The sequence below is a fragment of the Abramis brama genome (genome assembly GCF_963993115.1).
Source record: "Abramis brama genome assembly, chromosome: 6".
Taxonomy (NCBI): Eukaryota; Metazoa; Chordata; class Actinopteri; order Cypriniformes; family Leuciscidae; genus Abramis; species Abramis brama.
This window is the reverse complement of record NC_139968.1, coordinates 1,021,779-1,040,660: the sequence shown is the minus strand read 5'-3', so window position 1 is coordinate 1,040,660 and position 18,882 is coordinate 1,021,779. Positions and strand designations below refer to the sequence as shown.

At 41.4% G+C, this 18,882-nt stretch overlaps 2 protein-coding genes across 2 annotated transcripts in view; both read left to right on the top strand.

Annotated features, from left to right (window-relative positions):
* Positions 1-597: 597 nt before the first annotated feature.
* Positions 598-2,584, top strand: LOC311085220 (uncharacterized protein; the record flags this gene model as incomplete). Its single annotated transcript, XM_084117653.1, has 4 exons — positions 598-744; positions 939-999; positions 1,469-1,608; positions 2,462-2,584. 4 exons carry the CDS (start codon positions 598-600, stop codon positions 2,582-2,584), a joined length of 471 nt encoding a protein of 156 aa, XP_083973779.1.
* Positions 2,585-4,802: 2,218 nt separating this feature from the next.
* LOC311085819 (uncharacterized protein) overlaps positions 4,803-18,882 on the top strand; it is a gene marked incomplete at its 5' end in the record, with an annotated part of 32,710 nt that continues 18,630 nt past the window's right edge. The window contains one exon of the mRNA XM_084118441.1: positions 4,803-4,819. Coding sequence (XP_083974567.1) covers positions 4,803-4,819 — 17 coding nt within the window. The remainder of the gene's footprint in view (positions 4,820-18,882) is intronic.

The window sequence follows — 18,882 nt, the reverse complement described above, 5'->3', positions numbered from 1 at the left end:
AACGTTAATGACGTTCGGGGTTGTGAATATGTTGAATATAGGTCTATGCAGACTGTCCGCCATTTTGTGAACGCTGTAACACACGAGGTGATTGTGAAATGCGTTTAATTCGATTCAAATTGACTCCAGTTACAAGGTTATAGTGTTCATTATGAGTTTACTTGTATTTGTGTTTGGTTTGTATACAATTTATGTATAAAGATCGGATGCACTTATTTTGCAGAACTGTCTCTCTAACGTTAACGTTACTTGGCCTTCTGCGCGGGGCCTTTAACATTAAGAAATATGTATTTCTGTGCCCTATGCAGTGAGCAGCCACAAATATTATTGTGCAGTAAAAACATAGACAATTTACATGTAACTTTATGCAATTTGTCATATGAATTGTAGAGAGATAGGGAGGATTGTTTTCTCTATATTTTGTATAACTTGCATGAAATATTGCAAGGGCTCTCATACCAGGTAATTATTAAACGGAATAATTATTTGATGAAGCAAAACAATCATATTTCAGTGACTGACAACTTTGTTCTTTTTTACAGAATGTACCATATCAGATAGTACCATATCAGACGAACGTGCGTCACAGCTTAAATAATGGTTGAGAAACAATTCTCAGCCCCTCAGCCAGATAGAGACCTACATGCAGAACACGCAGTCGACAGGGCCAAGTGGATTAGGGACAACAATTGGACCATCGATCAGATCCTCGAAGAGTTCCCTCGCCTGATGACCAAAGGCATGGTAGGTATAGGGAAATATGATCTTGAATATGAGGATTGATTGTTTAAAACATTTCATTAGTGTGCTACATTGAATTGGTTTTAAAAATGTGTTTTCCATTTTATAGATTGCACAGAACTTTCTTGTCCTGCATTGGGATGCTGCATCAAAGTTGTTTGAAACATGGCTACCCATCTATGCTGATTTTCTGGAAGATCCTGTACCTGGCAAGACAGGAGCGGAAGCTGACATTGCCCCTGGATGGATTAACACCAGGTAATATATTCTTGTCAGCAGATCTTGTAAATGCAGGGTTTTTAGGGGTCTTAAGTGGGTGGGCAGCAGTAGCAGTGGGGGGGTTTAGCGTTCCTCTTTCCAACATTTTTGAAGTTTTTTGACCAAAAACTTTTCACATCATTTTGGCCAGAATAGTGACTTAGTGAATAGAGAATAGTGAGTGATATCATCATAGGAATAGTTAAATAAATCCGTCACCCTCTTTATGCTAATTGGGTACGAAAAAGGCCAAGTTTTCACAGCAGTACCGGTGTAACTAATAACATTAACCAGTCCCTCCAGAAAAACAAGTTTTTTTGTGATTGTTGTGGGCAAAAATCCTTGATTATGTGGCACGTTTTCTTAAAAAATGCGATGGAGTATGCAGGATATTTATGCGACAATATTGCGGGGATTGTGAAATCATAGGTATGCCATTCCACATTGTATTGACGCCTATGTCTTACAGATGGTGTTGGGGAACTCGCCCTGAGGCAGCTGCCAGCCTTGCTTCCACCTACAACTTGGAGAGTTGGCCATGGCCGCGGTGCAAAAGTGGTTTGCCACACCATTCAGGAATGCAGCTTGGCCTTCATCGACCATAAGCCTGTAAGTCCTCAAGCACATCTAAAGGGGAAACTTTATTCATTTTGTCAACATATCTGAGCTCAAGACTGTGCACGCACACATGCATATCCAGGTTTTTTTTACTATACTTTTGGGGACAGGCATCAAATATAGCCTGACAGTATTCGGAAAATAGCTGTTCTATAAGCTTAAGTTGGTCACTATGAAAGCATCCTGGGCTTCTGGAACACCTCAGCAGTGCCACAGGCTGGTTACCTCTGTACCACACCGCACTGATGCAGTAATCTGTTCTAAAACAGGCACCAACAAAGTATTGAGTGCAGAAATTAACATATTTATCAGAAAGTTGACACTTTTGTATTTTAACCCATTTGGACCTGACTCTATGAGGTTGACTCTAAAGAAGTCTTCTAAATCTACAAAGCATTTGCAGCCCATCTATCTGACCACCTAACCCCGCTGCCCATCGGCCAGATAGGTGGGCCGCACGCATTTTCTGAGCATGTTTATTGTAATGATATATCATCAATCAATTTATGGCTTTTTAGGTCAATTGAGGTCTGAATCTTTTTTTTTTTTTAATTGTTTTCTGTAATGTGAGCTATATGCTCTAAGACTTAATCAAAAAATATTTTGTTATGTGCAATGAGATGTAGACTATTACAGTTCAACTTTTTGAATTATAAATGCACCGAATCTTTTCCAAATTGTAAAGCTAACTAGACTTTATCATAAAACAATTTCTCTAGTGAGGACCAGGAAAATGGTCCTCACAATGTCTATATTTAAATTATACTATAGTAGTCGGTAGACATTTGGTCCTTACTCACTTGCACTCTCTAACTCTCGCTCTCGTGTATTCTTTCTTTTTTAGCCTGGAATAAACATGGTGGAGTACCTTCATGAGGCCAAGGCATGCAAATCTCCGCTGCACCAGTTCCACTATATTTTTTTATATGAACTGCACCAGTTCCACTATATTGTTGTTGTTATATAATAAAAAAAAAATCAGAGATTCCATTGTTGTTTTGTTTTTGTATTGTTCAAGTGTTTATTGCATAATATATGCTAGTTTGTAGTTTAACAGTTTTATAGCTATATGGGTAGTCTATTGCAATTTATTTTCATAAATTGTACTGTAATGTGTTATAATTAATCTGGCATTTGGGTTAATTTTACCCAGAATTTGGGTACACTTTATAACAAGTATACGTAGTTGAATCAACCCAGAATTGTAATTAATTTTGACCCAGCATTTGGGTACATTATATAACTAATATGTAGTTAAATCAACCCATAATTGTAATTAGTTTGACCCAGTATTTGGTTAGAATATTTAACTCATCTGTTGGGTTAAATATGACCAACCCATCTTGCTGGGTCAAAATAACTACTGTTGGTCTGGTGCAATATTGATCCAGCGGTTGGGTTATAATTGGGTTATTTTTAACCCATCATTTTTAAGAGTGTATCATGCAGCGCGATCGCGTTTGAATGTATCATATTTTGGATCGCGATCGCGTTTGAAAAGCAAAACGCACCAAACGGCTTCATGTTTTTACTATTATCTCATTTCATATCATCATAACGAATGGAAACATTTGAAGTAACATGATAATCAATATATTTTTCTCTAGCTTAGTTGTTACTGAAATCTTTTGGAAGATTTATACTGCTATAGGTTATTGTTATTATTATTTTATCCAGCACTGCGCATAGCTTATGCCTACAAGGCACAACAAACCTGGTGTTCATTATATTATGTATTGTTGGAAACGTGTGTGTGTGTGTGTGTGTGTGTGTGTATTCTGTGAATTTTAAAAAGCAATTTTAACCAGAAAAATCTAAAATTTATTCCCAAAATCGTGCAGGCCTTTCTCTTGATATCAGTATGTTCACTTTTTTTTTCAGGGCCCAGATGCCACTGAGTCCTGCTGACTTCAACATTCACATGAGTCTCTCTGTACATGAACATGGTAAAGTGAAAATCAAACACCTTGGAAATGAAAGGTATGTACAATGTTTTTAGGAAAGGCACAAAGGTCTCTGTCTTTGGATCATTGTTTTCAATAAGTGCTTTTTTGTCATTTGTTGTGTATCTTTGGATTATGTTGTGTTGTAAATAAATCCAAACAATTTAAAAGCCATTATTTTTTAAATCTCCTCATTCATTGTGGAAGGTTGCTCAGAATGACAGGGCCTGATAGCTCCTAATAGGGCCGTTAGGGGAGGGTCTTTGTCTTTCTCAGGTGTGAAAACAATACATATTAATGACCTCCCGCATAAAGCTTTCTCACACAAAACACGTCGTAAAATTTTTAAATCAATATATTGTCTTATCTGAATGAGCAGTCAGGGTGATTTTGACATAGTTTTAGAGCAAATATTCTAGGCTACGTGATACAATTTTCAAAAGTCTTGTGAAGAAATAATCAGTATGGGTTTCATGGCCTTATTTCAGTGAGATTTTATTTTTGTATTTTCACAAACCACGCATAAATGTCATTATCTCAAAACTACAAACTTTTACATACATGCTGCTGATATATTATTGTAGCAGAGTTTGTGCTGAATACAGTGTAATTAGACTTTAGCCATGAAAATGTCACAAGTAACAGAAATAACCACAAATGTCAGAGCATGTCAGAACACCTCCAGGGCCCAGAAAACAGCTCAGATCCCAGAGGGTTAACTTGTTCCAAAAATAGCATGTGCACATCCGTTCTTCAGTCTCCAAGAGTCCTCCTTTGCAGAATAAATTTTTCCTGCGATCAACAGCCTGCGAAAATCTGCATCTGCAACCTTCTCTGCCCCACTTCCTCTCTTCGTGATATCTCTCTCTCTCACACACTGATTTCTCCTTCTGCGTACCTCTGCTTCTTTCACCCCAAAGTGTCTTTTTATAATCCGCATCTCAGATATGTGTCCCAATCGTCGATCGCCACCCTGTCATCGGCCACCTGACACTCATTTCCTCGTCTAACCCTCAGTTGCTCACAGCTCATGGGACAACTGGAACCGGCCAGGTGTCGCAGCGGGGTACTGCTCCAGCGGGGAAACATCCGCCAAAGAAAAAAAAGGTTCAGCTTGCCTCTAGTCACCCCATGACAATTTAGTACCACTTGTTTTCTTTCCCAGTCACTATTAATGAAATGGCATGTAAGACTCTTCAATGACTCCGTCTCCCCAGACCAACAGTCTGTCGTGAACGACAAATGAGGCATTCTCTGAGGTGATCAGTGTTTTGATTTTCCTCTCCACACCTTTCATTATGTTTTCCAGCATGTCTGTGCAGTAGTATTTTTCAGTCTGGAGGCTATACCAGGGTTCCAGTGTTGCAATCAAACGCTGAAAGCCAACATCCGAGATCATTGTAAATGGCTGGTTGTCTGTAGCAATCATTTCAAGTATTTGTGTATCAATCTTTTTGGACCTCGGTCAGAATTTTTGGCATTTTCTTTGCGAATCGAACATTTGTGCTACAGTAGGCTGACTGAGATTGGCGGAAGCAGCAGCCGCTGCATCTTCTTTTTCTTTTACTGCCTCTTTGTAATCCTGGATGTGGTTTGCCTTCAGGTGATTATGGGTATATATATTTTGGTTTGCACAGTGTAATTTATAGAATTACTGAAAAAATATTTTGCCACCTAAAAGTTAAAGATTTTTTTGTGTGTCACGTCACATGTGTATTTCCCTCATATTAAATATAAAACGCATGTGTAGACTGATATTTTTCTAATGTCTTGACTCCTTTCAGACGTTTCAAATAAATGCATTTTCTGAGAATTTTTATTTTAAGTTTTGACTGCAAATGTCACGTCCATTCACTGGAATCGCCCAATTTTAACGAATTTATCCTCAACTAGTTTTTGTGGTGTAGGTCTATGTATTTTATGTTAACTTAAATAATAGCCTACTAATAGTGATTTAAAGATGTGGTAGCGCTGCGAAGATCGCGAGTCGTCAACTTCATCTGTCTAGCCGACACTGACATAAAAAATAACTGTTTTATTAGTAAACAATTAAAATGTCTCCTGCTATATTGAACATATTTGCCTGTTCCTTACAAAACACTGACAGTGGGGTGTTTGACTGTTTTTTTTTTGTTTTTTTTTTGTTTTTTTGAGCAGCTGCGGACAAATTATTTCGACACACACACACAATATTGATAAACAGGATTTTTTTGTTGCTTTTTTAATACAATAAAAATTTCATTTAATTTATTGTTTAATAAAATTACAAGCCTATTATTTTTAGTTTATTAACAGCAACAACAGCTGTAAAGATGAAGTTGACGATCGCCATCTCCGTAGTAGTGAACGCGCCTATAGAGAGAAATGCACATCATTACATAACCAGAGAGTAGCCTATTTCCTTTCGTTTTAAATTGTTAAAAAGACATTTCAAGCTTTCTTAAGATATATTTCATGTATGTGAGGCATATGCTGAGTTTCGTTAAGTTAGGATGAGATGCGCTCCTGTTTACGAGCAGTGCAAGTGACCACGCGGGCGCCTCTATGATTGTGTTGTCTGCTATATTTGGTATTTGGCAATTGGTTGATAAAAAAAAAAAATATTAAAATTAAGATACAATTTATACAAAACGAAATTCACTTAAAAAAATCGTTTTCTGCAAAACAAAACTTAATTAAGTGGTCAAAATCATGTCTGACCCGCTCCATGTCTCTCGATATTGCGTATACTCGTGTGTGCGGTTCACTTTTCATAATCAACATAGATGAAAAAATAACATTATTATATTTTAACAAAAATGAAACTAAATGAGCTTATTTAATGGTAACAACACAGTAGGCCTACAGACTCTGTATTTGTACAAATTGCTGCACATTCATTTTATTCTGAATTTTGCACACACAAGTTGAAAGGCATTTGTTATGCATGCATGTAAAACATATCTGCAACATTTATCAAGTTCACTGATAATTATGCGTGCATTTATTAATTATTATCTTAATGAATAATGTAACAAGGACGAAGCATGTAAACTGTTTGTTTAGAATTTGGATCGATCATCGCAAATAGATCCGAATGAAGAAACGTACAAAACCATAGGCTATAGAAAATGGGTGGGCCCGGACCTAAATGCCCACCCGGGCCCAATGGTAGCGCCGCGGCTGGTGGTAGCCCTACATCTTACACATCGTGGAAACAAAATAAGAATGGAAACTAAAATATGGTAGTATCGCGCTACAGCGCACATTCTATCAGCAGTTCTGGCGCCTCAGTCCCAATACTGTTAAACTCGACGTACGTTCACATCACATGTTAATGCAGCGGTAGAGTTACACTCACAGGACACTGTGCACTTAACAAAAGTTCATTATTTGCTCGTGCTTTAAAGCTTTGCCGGGTAAACATTTCTTTGGCATTCTGTTCTGACATGATGCTGCACTTTTTCTAAGCGCGAACTGAAGCGCACACTGTCAAACAGCGCCAAACTGGATTTTTGTTGGGTCAGACCCATCTGATATCGAAGGGGGGCTGATAACGCGAGATCAACATGGAGCTAAATGGAAAAAAATAGCACCAAACAAGCCACTTTGAAATGTTGCTGTTTTAATGAATATAAAAGTTGGGTGACCCTCCCCCTAGACTAAAAAAAGTTGAATGACCCTCCCCTCAACAAAGAAAAAAAAGACATGACCCTCCCCTATTTTCCTCCAGTGGCCCCTTCCATAAATACCGAACGGTCCCTTAAGGGGTCGGCTGTGGGTCCCTCTCAGTTGTGCGGCGCCTTTTTCCGCCTTCACGGTCAGATGCTCCTTTGAGGTAACGCATGACATTAACCTGGAGCACCTCATCAGTGGCATCCTGGGTTGCCGGGTTCTTCCGGATGGCCCCTGTAGAAAATACAGATCTGTCATTCCATTTGAATGGGCCATACACATCTACTTAAATCTAAAAAAATATCTAACTTACTTTGAACAATGGTCTTCAGGAACAGGTCTCTAAAACACGCTTTATTCCCTACACCAGTCCAGGTTGTATTAATGGAAAGGTGATTAGAGAAGATACTCTGAAGCATTCGCCACACAGTTGTCTTTAGGTCCCTCCCACATTTGATAGCCAAAAACCGAAGCTGAAAATCCAAAAAAAAGTGTTACAAATTACATTTCTCTAAAGCTTCTCATACATAAATATAAAATGTGACAGGCTGTGGATTCAGACTGAAAAATATGCAGTGTACAATCTTAATTTGACTTTTTAGATTACCCTACGGTGTTATAAACGAAAGCAGCACACTTACAAATCGGTCCTGGAGCTCTTTATCATGCCTCAAACTGTGGTCAGGCAACATCAAATCTTCCTGGGTGTGTAGGGGGAGTAACAGATCCCCTGGCAGGGACAACTCTCCAACAGACACATTAGCACTGAAATGTTGCAGCATAGTGTCCATTTTGTTGTCCATGTATGCACAACATCGCCAAACTCACCAAGACGTCGCAGCATTAGGGTCTGATCTGCACCTACAGGGGTTCCCAGAATAAAATAATAAAGTAGTCAGTCCTGGTCCCTCAACTACTAAACTAAGACACTTATATCTAGGTCTTCTACACGTACAGGTAGCCCCAGTGGGAATTAAACGAACAACCACAGGTGTTGTTTGCAAGTTGTACCTGATTGCCCAGTGTGAGCAAACGTCTTCAACATTGTCCCATCTTGCTTCACCTGCTCTTGAAGTGAGCCACTTTCATCTGAAGCAACAAAATGAAAGGCATATGGTAATTTTGAACCTACATCACACACAAAAAAGTAAATTTAAGAAAGAGTGCATGTTCTCACCTGCTCGTGCATTGCTTTCCCTCAAGGTTTGGTTCTCCTCCCTAAGAGCTTGGTTCTCCTCCCTAAGAGCTTGGTTCTCCTCCCTAAGAGCTTGGTTCTCATTCTGGAGTCTCTGGAAATCTACATAAAATAATAATAATAATTAAAGCTGCAAGCAGCATTTATCGGGGTTCAAGCAGTTAAGGCCTTTAAGCACACAAGCATCAAAAGACATTACGTTTTATTTAGCAAGCATTTAACAACTGCCATCATAGATGAAAAAGTCAATTTACAGCCAATACAGGCAGTTTACCATAGGAAATATATGGTTTTAAAGCGTTTTTACAGTTATAGCACCTTTTTGCCTGAGTCTTCTTACAGTCTTGCCTGATCTCCACCACTTTTATTAGTAGTACTCAAAGTGTGCCCATATATATGTGTCAAATTTGTTGTAAATATGTAATTTTGATAAGGAGTTTAGACAATTATATTCAGTGGTGTAACGAGCCAACACCGGGCCCTTAAGTAGGATTATCAAGGCGGGCCCCTTGATGACGCAATTGATGACATTGATGACGCAATGTCCGCGAGTAGGCTACCATGAATAGGGCAGGATATGATCATACACAGCATATAAGAGATGAGATGACTAACAAAATCAGGAGGAGCCTACGCTCACCAAAAAAAAACAAAAAAAAAAACACTGGTGACAGCGCACCATAACACATTGTTAGGCCTAGGTCCAAATACATAAAAAAAGATGCTCTCTTACATTATAGCGGGATTTTCCGGGCTTTCCTATGTGCAACTGCAAAGTTGTCGATTAGATCAGGATTGTGCGCACGAGCATTCTCAATTGACCCTTCGCAGGGAGTTTGATTTACAGGTGATCTGACTAATCATAATCCGCCATTTTGTCCCACAAAGCAGTCAGGAGAGTTAGTAGATTAACTTTGGAGGATTTAAATTTGAAAAACAAAGTGTACTGACGTCTTAGCACTTTAAAACAACATTCCTTTTATGTTCATTCATGTTTATTTTAATGCTATAAATGAACTAGAAGGAAGAGATGATCGGTTCACGAGCAGCTTTAACTGAGCCTTGAGTCTACAGCGATCTGTCAGACACATTAAAGAGTCACAAAACGGTATTTATTGTTTAAATGTCTCTAAAAATGACTACATTTGAAAGGTGAGACTTTTGGCGCTTTTCCATTACCAGTACCAGCTCAACTCAACTTGTCTCGACTCGACTCGACTCGACTCGACTCGACTCGGCTCGCTTTTCGCTCCGTTTTCCATTGCAGATAGTACCTCCACAATAGTACCTGGTCGTCATAGCGACGCCGCAGGAAACTGCCGTGACTTAATCTTCTACGCGAGATACATCCGCTGCCACACACAATGGAAAATGGAGGAAATCGAGTGTATGCTGTTTTTGGATGTTTTTGTTTTTGCTGTTTTTTATTCAGGATACTCCGTCTGGCGCGTGCAATGATGACGCAGTGAATAGTGACAATTCTCTCTGACCAATCAGCAGTCTGCCGTGTTTTCACGTCACATTTTAGTATCGCCTCAGCTTGCCCCAGCTCACTTAGAACCTCGCCGGAGGTGGTACGAAAAAAAGTACCTGGAAGCAGGTACAGGTACAACTTTTACACAGTGGAAAACCAAACAAAGCCGAGTCAAGTCGAGCCGAGCTGAGCCGAGCTGGCTGTAGTGGAAAAGCGCCATTTGTTTCATATCAAAAGTACTTGTCTGTCAGCGCGCAGTCTCCTCTCTGATCCGCAATGTATTTTTCACTGCGTGAGAACTTGGTGTGGTGTGAGAGTGGCGTCGCTTGACAGACATAGCAACAGTAACTAAAGTGGGCGGGTCTTTGCGAATGGTCATTGACAGTATGGACGGGAATTCGCCAGTCCCAATTCAAAACAAATTTCATGACAATCCATCATTGTTTGTTTCAAACATGTGAGAGCATCAAAATGATCCATGGGTGAAATTGATTGGATTTAATTCATTTTTTTGTCAGTTCCTATCATAATTTTAACATTTTGGCGTTATTGTTTAGCTATTTACCTATGTTTTCAAATTTCCTGTGTTTTTTTGTTGTTGTCTCGATCGGACTAACGGCTTTGAAGATAAACACAATTTTTTAAAGCTCTAAATGACACTTACAAAAACCATAAGGCGAAACCTGGCATGTTTGGTATTGTTGGACTCTGCAAGGATTCAGGAGTCTTAGGAGGTCACTCCTGTAAAAAAACACTGGCTTGAAACTTCTAAGGCTCCTTCAAGGCATTGTGCCAATGACGTATACTGAGTTTTTTGAGATACACCAATGTTCTCATAGACTATCATGGCACCCTGGACAAAGACACTGCGTGCCAATTTTCAGTAGACTAACAGTTGGGTGCGCTTATAGCTATTTTCATGATTTTTTTCACTGTTATAGCGCCACCAAGTGGCCAATTGTCACGATTTTTTTATGTCAACTCAGATTGAGCTTATGAACGTGTGCCAAGTTTAGCGAAAATATCTCTTTCCGCTCACAAGTTATAACCATTTTATAGTGCCACCAAGTGGCCAATTGTCATGACTTTTTTTCACGTGACCTCAGAATGAGCTCATGAACATGTGTCCCAAGTTTTGCGAAAATATCTCATTCCGTTCACAAGTTATAACCATTTAATAGTGCCACCAAGTGGCCAATTGTTGCGATTTTTCTCAAGTGATCTCAGGTTGAGCTCAGGAAGATGTATCCCAAGTTTAGCAAAAAAATCTCTTTCTGTTCACAATTTATAACCGTTTTAGTAAAAGTGGCCCTGGTGCCATCAAATATTTTGGTTCCCCTTATCGACCGTTAATTGAAATTTTGAATTTTTTGGATGATTATTGATTGACAGACTCCAGAGAATACTCATGCAGTGGTTTGGTTCCGATCAGGCGAAAAACCTAGGAGAAGTTTGCAAAAATAGGTTTTTCAAAAAAATGCAATTTACTCGAAATTGGCGCCTGAAGGGCGAGCAAATCGGAGATAGCCATTTTGTCCGCCTCGAGCCAAGGATTCCAACGATATAAGACACTTGATCCTGGGACAAACGGTCTAAGAGTTATGAGCGATTTTGAACTTTTGGTTGCTGTAGCGCCACCTATGGGCCAATCGGGGTCATACTCTGATAGGTTGTCCCCACATTGAGGCCTACCATCTGGCCAGGTTTCAAGTCTCTAGGCCTTACGGTTTGTCCTGCACGATGCGTTTTACGAATCCTTACAATTACAATAGGGTTTCAGCATTTCATGCTTGAACCCCTAATAAGAATGAAGGCTTTTTGCCAGTTATAGCGCCACCTATGGTCCGATCTCCATGAAACTCTGCATGCTTCCTCACCGTGTTCTGACACATATGCTCATCAATTTTGGTCAAGTTCTGAGTTTTCCTTTGGGATTTATAGGCTTTTGAGTGTATTTTGCCACGCCCCTTTTTTATAAATGACCCCGTTACAGCCACCCAAATGCCAAAGTTCAACTTTTTTTGATAATTATTGATCTAGAGAGTCCAGAGAATTGTCCTAGACTGGTTTGGTTCCGATCGGGCGAAAAACCAGGGACTAGTTCGCAAAAGTAGGTTTTGGACAAAATTCGACATAGCAGAAATGTTTCCCTGCCTACATCCAAATCGGAGATAGCCATTTTGTCCGCCTCGAGCCAAGGATTCCAACGATATAAGACACTTGATCCTGGGACAAACGGTCTAAGAGTTATGAGCGATTTTGAACTTTTGGTTGCTGTAGCGCCACCTATGGGCCAATCGGGGTCATACTCTGATAGGTTGTCCCCACATTGAGGCCTACCATCTGGCCAGGTTTCAAGTCTCTAGGCCTTACGGTTTGTCCTGCACGATGCGTTTTACGAATCCTTACAATTACAATAGGGTTTCAGCATTTCATGCTTGAACCCCTAATAAGAATGAAGGCTTTTTGCCAGTTATAGCGCCACCTATGGTCCGATCTCCATGAAACTCTGCATGCTTCCTCACCGTGTTCTGACACATATGCTCATCAATTTTGGTCAAGTTCTGAGTTTTCCTTTGGGATTTATAGGCTTTTTTTTTTTTTGAACTTACATTTTTATTAATTCTTGACAGAGCAGTTACATGCATCAGCAATACTTATCATAAATGTTACTAGAGTACAGTCTTGAAAAGAAAAAAAAGAATATATTTCAGCATTACATTTTGCATTTCCATGTGGTTTCAGCATCACCATACAACCCTAAGATAAAGATTCACTTTTGGTGGCAATGCCGGGACCCATAAACCAGAACCCTAACCTGTTAGACCTTTACATGAATAAAACTTCTGCTGGGCCCCATAGTAGACTAAAAACAGATTTCTGAAGTCGTAATGAGTATGTTATCTTTTCCATTTGATACAGTTCCCGTACTTTTTGAACCCAAAAGTTGTAGAAGGGAGGCTCTACTTGCATCCACTTAATTGTGATGCATTTCAAGGCTGCTGTAAACAGAACATTTAGGAGATATGATTTAGCACGTCCTTGCACACTAGCTGGCATAATACCGAGTAATGCAACTGTTGCATCCTTCGGAATGACCTCCTGAAAAATCTGGTTTATAGCCTTGTACACTTCATCCCAGTAGTTTTGTAATATAGGGCATGACCAAAAAATATGTGTATGATTGGGCACTGCTGACCCACAGTTTCTCCAGCACAAACTTGGAACATTGGGATCTATCTTAGCAACTACATCTGGGGTCCTAAAATATCTACTAATAATTTTCCATTTATATTCTCGCCACGTGTTTGAACTTGTAACCCGATGTGCCCCAGTCCACACTCCCTCCCACATTTCGTCAGAAATAATTTTGGCCGTCTCTGCTTCCCATCTTTGTTTTGTCCAAGTGGGCCCATTAAAATTCATTGACAAAAAGACTTTATATAACTTTGTTATCAGTTTCTTATCCCCTTCACCTTTTTGGAATTGAATCAGGATGTTCTCAATTGGTGCGGGGTTTAGTATTTTTCCCCAGTCCTTATGTGAAGTCAAAAAAGAGCGCAACTGTAAATATCTAAAGAAATCACTTTTCTTGAGATGAAAATGTCTATGTAACTCTTCAAATGACATAAGGTTGTTCCTGTTGATTAGCTGATGTAAAAACGTAAGCCGCTGTTCAGCCCATTTTGAAAAACCTTTGTCTAAAGAATTGGGAGCGAAGGATTTAATATATCCGATGCTTGTTAAAGTTGATAAACCTCTTGGCAACTTAAATGCAACTCGTACCTTGTTCCAAATGTTAAGCGTGGTTCTAGTCCACAACGGCAGTTCTTTTATTGGGATATCTAGAAATGGCAATACATTTAATGGTTCAGAGCACGTTGTTTGTTCGATACTAAGCCACCTCGTCTGAGAATCTCCTTTGATCCAAGAAATTAAAGGCTTTAACTGTGCTGCCCAGAAATAATATTTTAGAACTGGAAGATTAAGCCCCCCTTCTCCCTTACTTCTCTGTAGTGTTTTATATTTTATACGAGGGCGCTTGCTCTGCCATATGAATTTTGATATTATTTTATCCAAATCAGTGAATGTGGATTTTGGTACTACAATTGGTAACATCTGGAACAAATACAGTAGTCTCGGTAGCAGATTCATGCGAATGATTTCGATGCGACCGAGGAAGGAGAGGGGCAATGCTGACCACCGCTCCAGGTCTTTCTTAATTATATCCAGCGTTTTACCATAGTTGGCACGAAACAAATCATTAAATGAAAGGGGGATACTAATGCCTAAATATTTAATGCCCTCTTTAGACCACCTAAAGCTGCTTTGTTGCTTAACCTCCAGTGGGATATTGCTATTGACGTCCATTGCCTCCGTCTTATCAACATTTAGATTTATAGGCTTTTGAGTGTATTTTGCCACGCCCCTTTTTTATAAATGACCCCGTTACAGCCACCCAAATGCCAAAGTTCAACTTTTTTTTGATAATTATTGATCTAGAGAGTCCAGAGAATTGTCCTAGACTGGTTTGGTTCCGATCGGGCGAAAAACCAGGGACTAGTTCGCAAAAGTAGGTTTTGGACAAAATTCGACATAGCAGAAATGTTTCCCTGCCTACATCCAAATCGGAGATAGCCATTTTGTCCGCCTCGAGCCAAGGATTCCAACGATATAAGACACTTGATCCTGGGACAAACGGTCTAAGAGTTATGAGCGATTTTGAACTTTTGGTTGCTGTAGCGCCACCTATGGGCCAATCGGGGTCATACTCTGATAGGTTGTCCCCACATTGAGGCCTACCATCTGGCCAGGTTTCAAGTCTCTAGGCCTTACGGTTTGTCCTGCACGATGCGTTTTACGAATCCTCACAATTACAATAGGGTTTCAGCATTTCATGCTTGAACCCCTAATAAGAATGAAGGCTTTTTGCCAGTTATAGCGCCACCTATGGTCCGATCTCCATGAAACTCTGCATGCTTCCTCACCGTGTTCTGACACATATGCTCATCAATTTTGGTCAAGTTCTGAGTTTTCCTTTGGGATTTATAGGCTTTTGAGTGTATTTTGCCACGCCCCTTTTTTTTAAATGACCCCGTTACAGCCACCCAAATGCCAAAGTTCAACTTTTTTTTGATAATTATTGATCTAGAGAGTCCAGAGAATTGTCCTAGACTGGTTTGGTTCCGATCGGGCGAAAAACCAGGGACTAGTTCGCAAAAGTAGGTTTTGGACAAAATTCGACATAGCAGAAATGTTTCCCTGCCTACATCCAAATCGGAGATAGCCATTTTGTCCGCCTCGAGCCAAGGATTCCAACGATATAAGACACTTGATCCTGGGACAAACGGTCTAAGAGTTATGAGCGATTTTGAACTTTTGGTTGCTGTAGCGCCACCTATGGGCCAATCGGGGTCATACTCTGATAGGTTGTCCCCACATTGAGGCCTACCATCTGGCCAGGTTTCAAGTCTCTAGGCCTTACGGTTTGTCCTGCACGATGCGTTTTACGAATCCTCACAATTACAATAGGGTTTCAGCATTTCATGCTTGAACCCCTAATAAGAATGAAGGCTTTTTGCCAGTTATAGCGCCACCTATGGTCCGATCTCCATGAAACTCTGCATGCTTCCTCACCGTGTTCTGACACATATGCTCATCAATTTTGGTCAAGTTCTGAGTTTTCCTTTGGGATTTATAGGCTTTTGAGTGTATTTTGCCACGCCCCTTTTTTTTAAATGACCCCGTTACAGCCACCCAAATGCCAAAGTTCAACTTTTTTTTGATAATTATTGATCTAGAGAGTCCAGAGAATTGTCCTAGACTGGTTTGGTTCCGATCGGGCGAAAAACCAGGGACTAGTTCGCAAAAGTAGGTTTTGGACAAAATTCGACATAGCAGAAATGTTTCCCTGCCTACATCCAAATCGGAGATAGCCATTTTGTCCGCCTCGAGCCAAGGATTCCAACGATATAAGACACTTGATCCTGGGACAAACGGTCTAAGAGTTATGAGCGATTTTGAACTTTTGGTTGCTGTAGCGCCACCTATGGGCCAATCGGGGTCATACTCTGATAGGTTGTCCCCACATTGAGGCCTACCATCTGGCCAGGTTTCAAGTCTCTAGGCCTTACGGTTTGTCCTGCACGATGCGTTTTACGAATCCTTACAATTACAATAGGGTTTCAGCATTTCATGCTTGAACCCCTAATAAGAATGAAGGCTTTTTGCCAGTTATAGCGCCACCTATGGTCCGATCTCCATGAAACTCTGCATGCTTCCTCACCGTGTTCTGACACATATGCTCATCAATTTTGGTCAAGTTCTGAGTTTTCCTTTGGGATTTATAGGCTTTTGAGTGTATTTTGCCACGCCCCTTTTTTATAAATGACCCCGTTACAGCCACCCAAATGCCAAAGTTCAACTTTTTTTTGATAATTATTGATCTAGAGAGTCCAGAGAATTGTCCTAGACTGGTTTGGTTCCGATCGGGCAAAAAACCAGGGACTAGTTCGCAAAAGTAGGTTTTGGACAAAATTCGACATAGCAGAAATGTTTCCCTGCCTACATCCAAATCGGAGATAGCCATTTTGTCCGCCTCGAGCCAAGGATTCCAACGATATAAGACACTTGATCCTGGGACAAACGGTCTAAGAGTTATGAGCGATTTTGAACTTTTGGTTGCTGTAGCGCCACCTATGGGCCAATCGGGGTCATACTCTGATAGGTTGTCCCCACATTGAGGCCTACCATCTGGCCAGGTTTCAAGTCTCTAGGCCTTACGGTTTGTCCTGCACGATGCGTTTTTTACGAATCCTTACAATTACAATAGGGTTTCAGCATTTCATGCTTGAACCCCTAATTAAACTACAACTAAAGGCACTATTTTCAATATTGTTAAAACACTGGACATTAAGACATAGGCCTAGAATATACCTTCATAGCTGAAAACTTCATGCTGTACACGAGATGCCAGGGGAGTCCAAGGGCCAATAACAGAGCGCTGACTTTCTCCTATTGATAATCATTGACGTAAAAATATGTTTGAAGTTATTGCATATGTCACAGGTCGGGGTGGAGCGCCAGCGGGCCGCCCACCCCTCCGCTTGCGTGCCGCCCCTGAGGAGCTTACCGTGGACACAAAGGAGACGGACACAGAATTCAAAAATAAATGTTCTTTATTACATAAATAAAAACGGTTTCTCTTCAGCATCAGCAGGCTCTTCCAGCATTACAGGCTCTTCCAGCATCAGCAGGCTCTTCACTAGCGTAGCTGCACACTCACAGAGCTCAGGCAGAGAAGAGGTTAATAGGATTTCATCAGCGCAGCTGCACACTCACAGAGCTCAGGCAGAGAAGAGGTTAATAGTATCCCACCAGCGTAACTGTACACTCACAGGGCTCAGGCAGAGAAGAGGTTACATATCTCACCAGCATAGCTGCACACTCACAGGGCTCAGGCAGAGAAGAGGTTACACATCTCACCAGCGTAGCTGCACACTCACAGGACTCAGACAGAGAAGAGGTTACATATCTCACCAGCGTAGCTGCACACTCACAGGGCTCAGGCAGAGAAGAGGTTACATATCTCACCAGCGTAGCTGCACACTCACAGGGCTCAGGCAGAGAAGAGGTTACACATCTCACCAGCGTAGCTGCACACTCACAGGACTCAGACAGAGAAGAGGTTACGCATCTCACCAGCATAGCTGCACACTCACAGGGCTCAGGCAGAGAAGAGGTTACGTATCTCACCAGCGTAGCTGCACACTCACAGGACTCAGACAGAGAAGAGGTTACATATCTCACCAGCATAGCTGCACACTCACAGGGCTCAGGCAGAGAAGAGGTTACGTATCTCACCAGCGTAGCTGCACACTCACAGGACTCAGACAGAGAAGAGGTTACATATCTCACCAGCGTAGCTGCACACTCACAGGACTCAGACAGAGAAGAGGTTACGCATCTCACCAGCGTAGCTGCACACTCACAGGACTCAGACAGAGAAGAGGTTACGCATCTCACCAGCATAGCTGCACACTCACAGGACTCAGACAGAGAAGAGGTTACATATCTCACCAGCGTAGCTGCACACTCACAGGACTCAGACAGAGAAGAGGTTACGCATCTCACCAGCATAGCTGCACACTCACAGGGCTCAGGCAGAGGAGAGGTGACGTATCTCACCAGCATAGCTGCACACTCACAGGGCTCAGGCAGAGGAGAGGTGACGTATCTCACCAGCATAGCTGCACACTCACAGGACTCAGACAGAGAAGAGGTTACGTATCTCACCAGCATAGCTGCACACTCACAGGGCTCAGGCAGAGAAGAGGTTACGCATCTCACCAGCATAGCTGCACACTCACAGGGCTCAGGCAGAGAAGAGGTTACGTATCTCACCAGCATAGCTGCACACTCACAGGGCTCAGGCAGAGAAGAGGTTACGTATCTCACCAGCGTAGCTGCACACTCACAGGGCTCAGGCAGAGAAGAGGTTACATATCTCACCAGCGTAGCTGCACACTCACAGGACTCAGACAGAGAAGAGGTTACGCATCTCACCAGCGTAGCTGCACACTCACAGGACTCAGACAGAGAAGAGGTTACGTATCTCACCAGCGTAGCTGCACACTCACAGGGCTCAGGCAGAGAAGAGGTTACATATCTCACCAGCGTAGCTGCACACTCACAGGACTCAGACAGAGAAGAGGTTACGCATCTCACCAGCGTAGCTGCACACTCACAGGGCTCAGGCAGAGAAGAGGTTACATATCTCACCAGCGTAGCTGCACACTCACAGGACTCAGACAGAGAAGAGGTTACGCATCTCACCAGCGTAGCTGCACACTCACAGGGCTCAGGCAGAGAAGAGGTTACGTATCTCACCAGCGTAGCTGCACACTCACAGGGCTCAGGCAGAGAAGAGGTTACATATCTCACCAGCGTAGCTGCACACTCACAGGACTCAGACAGAGAAGAGGTTACGCATCTCACCA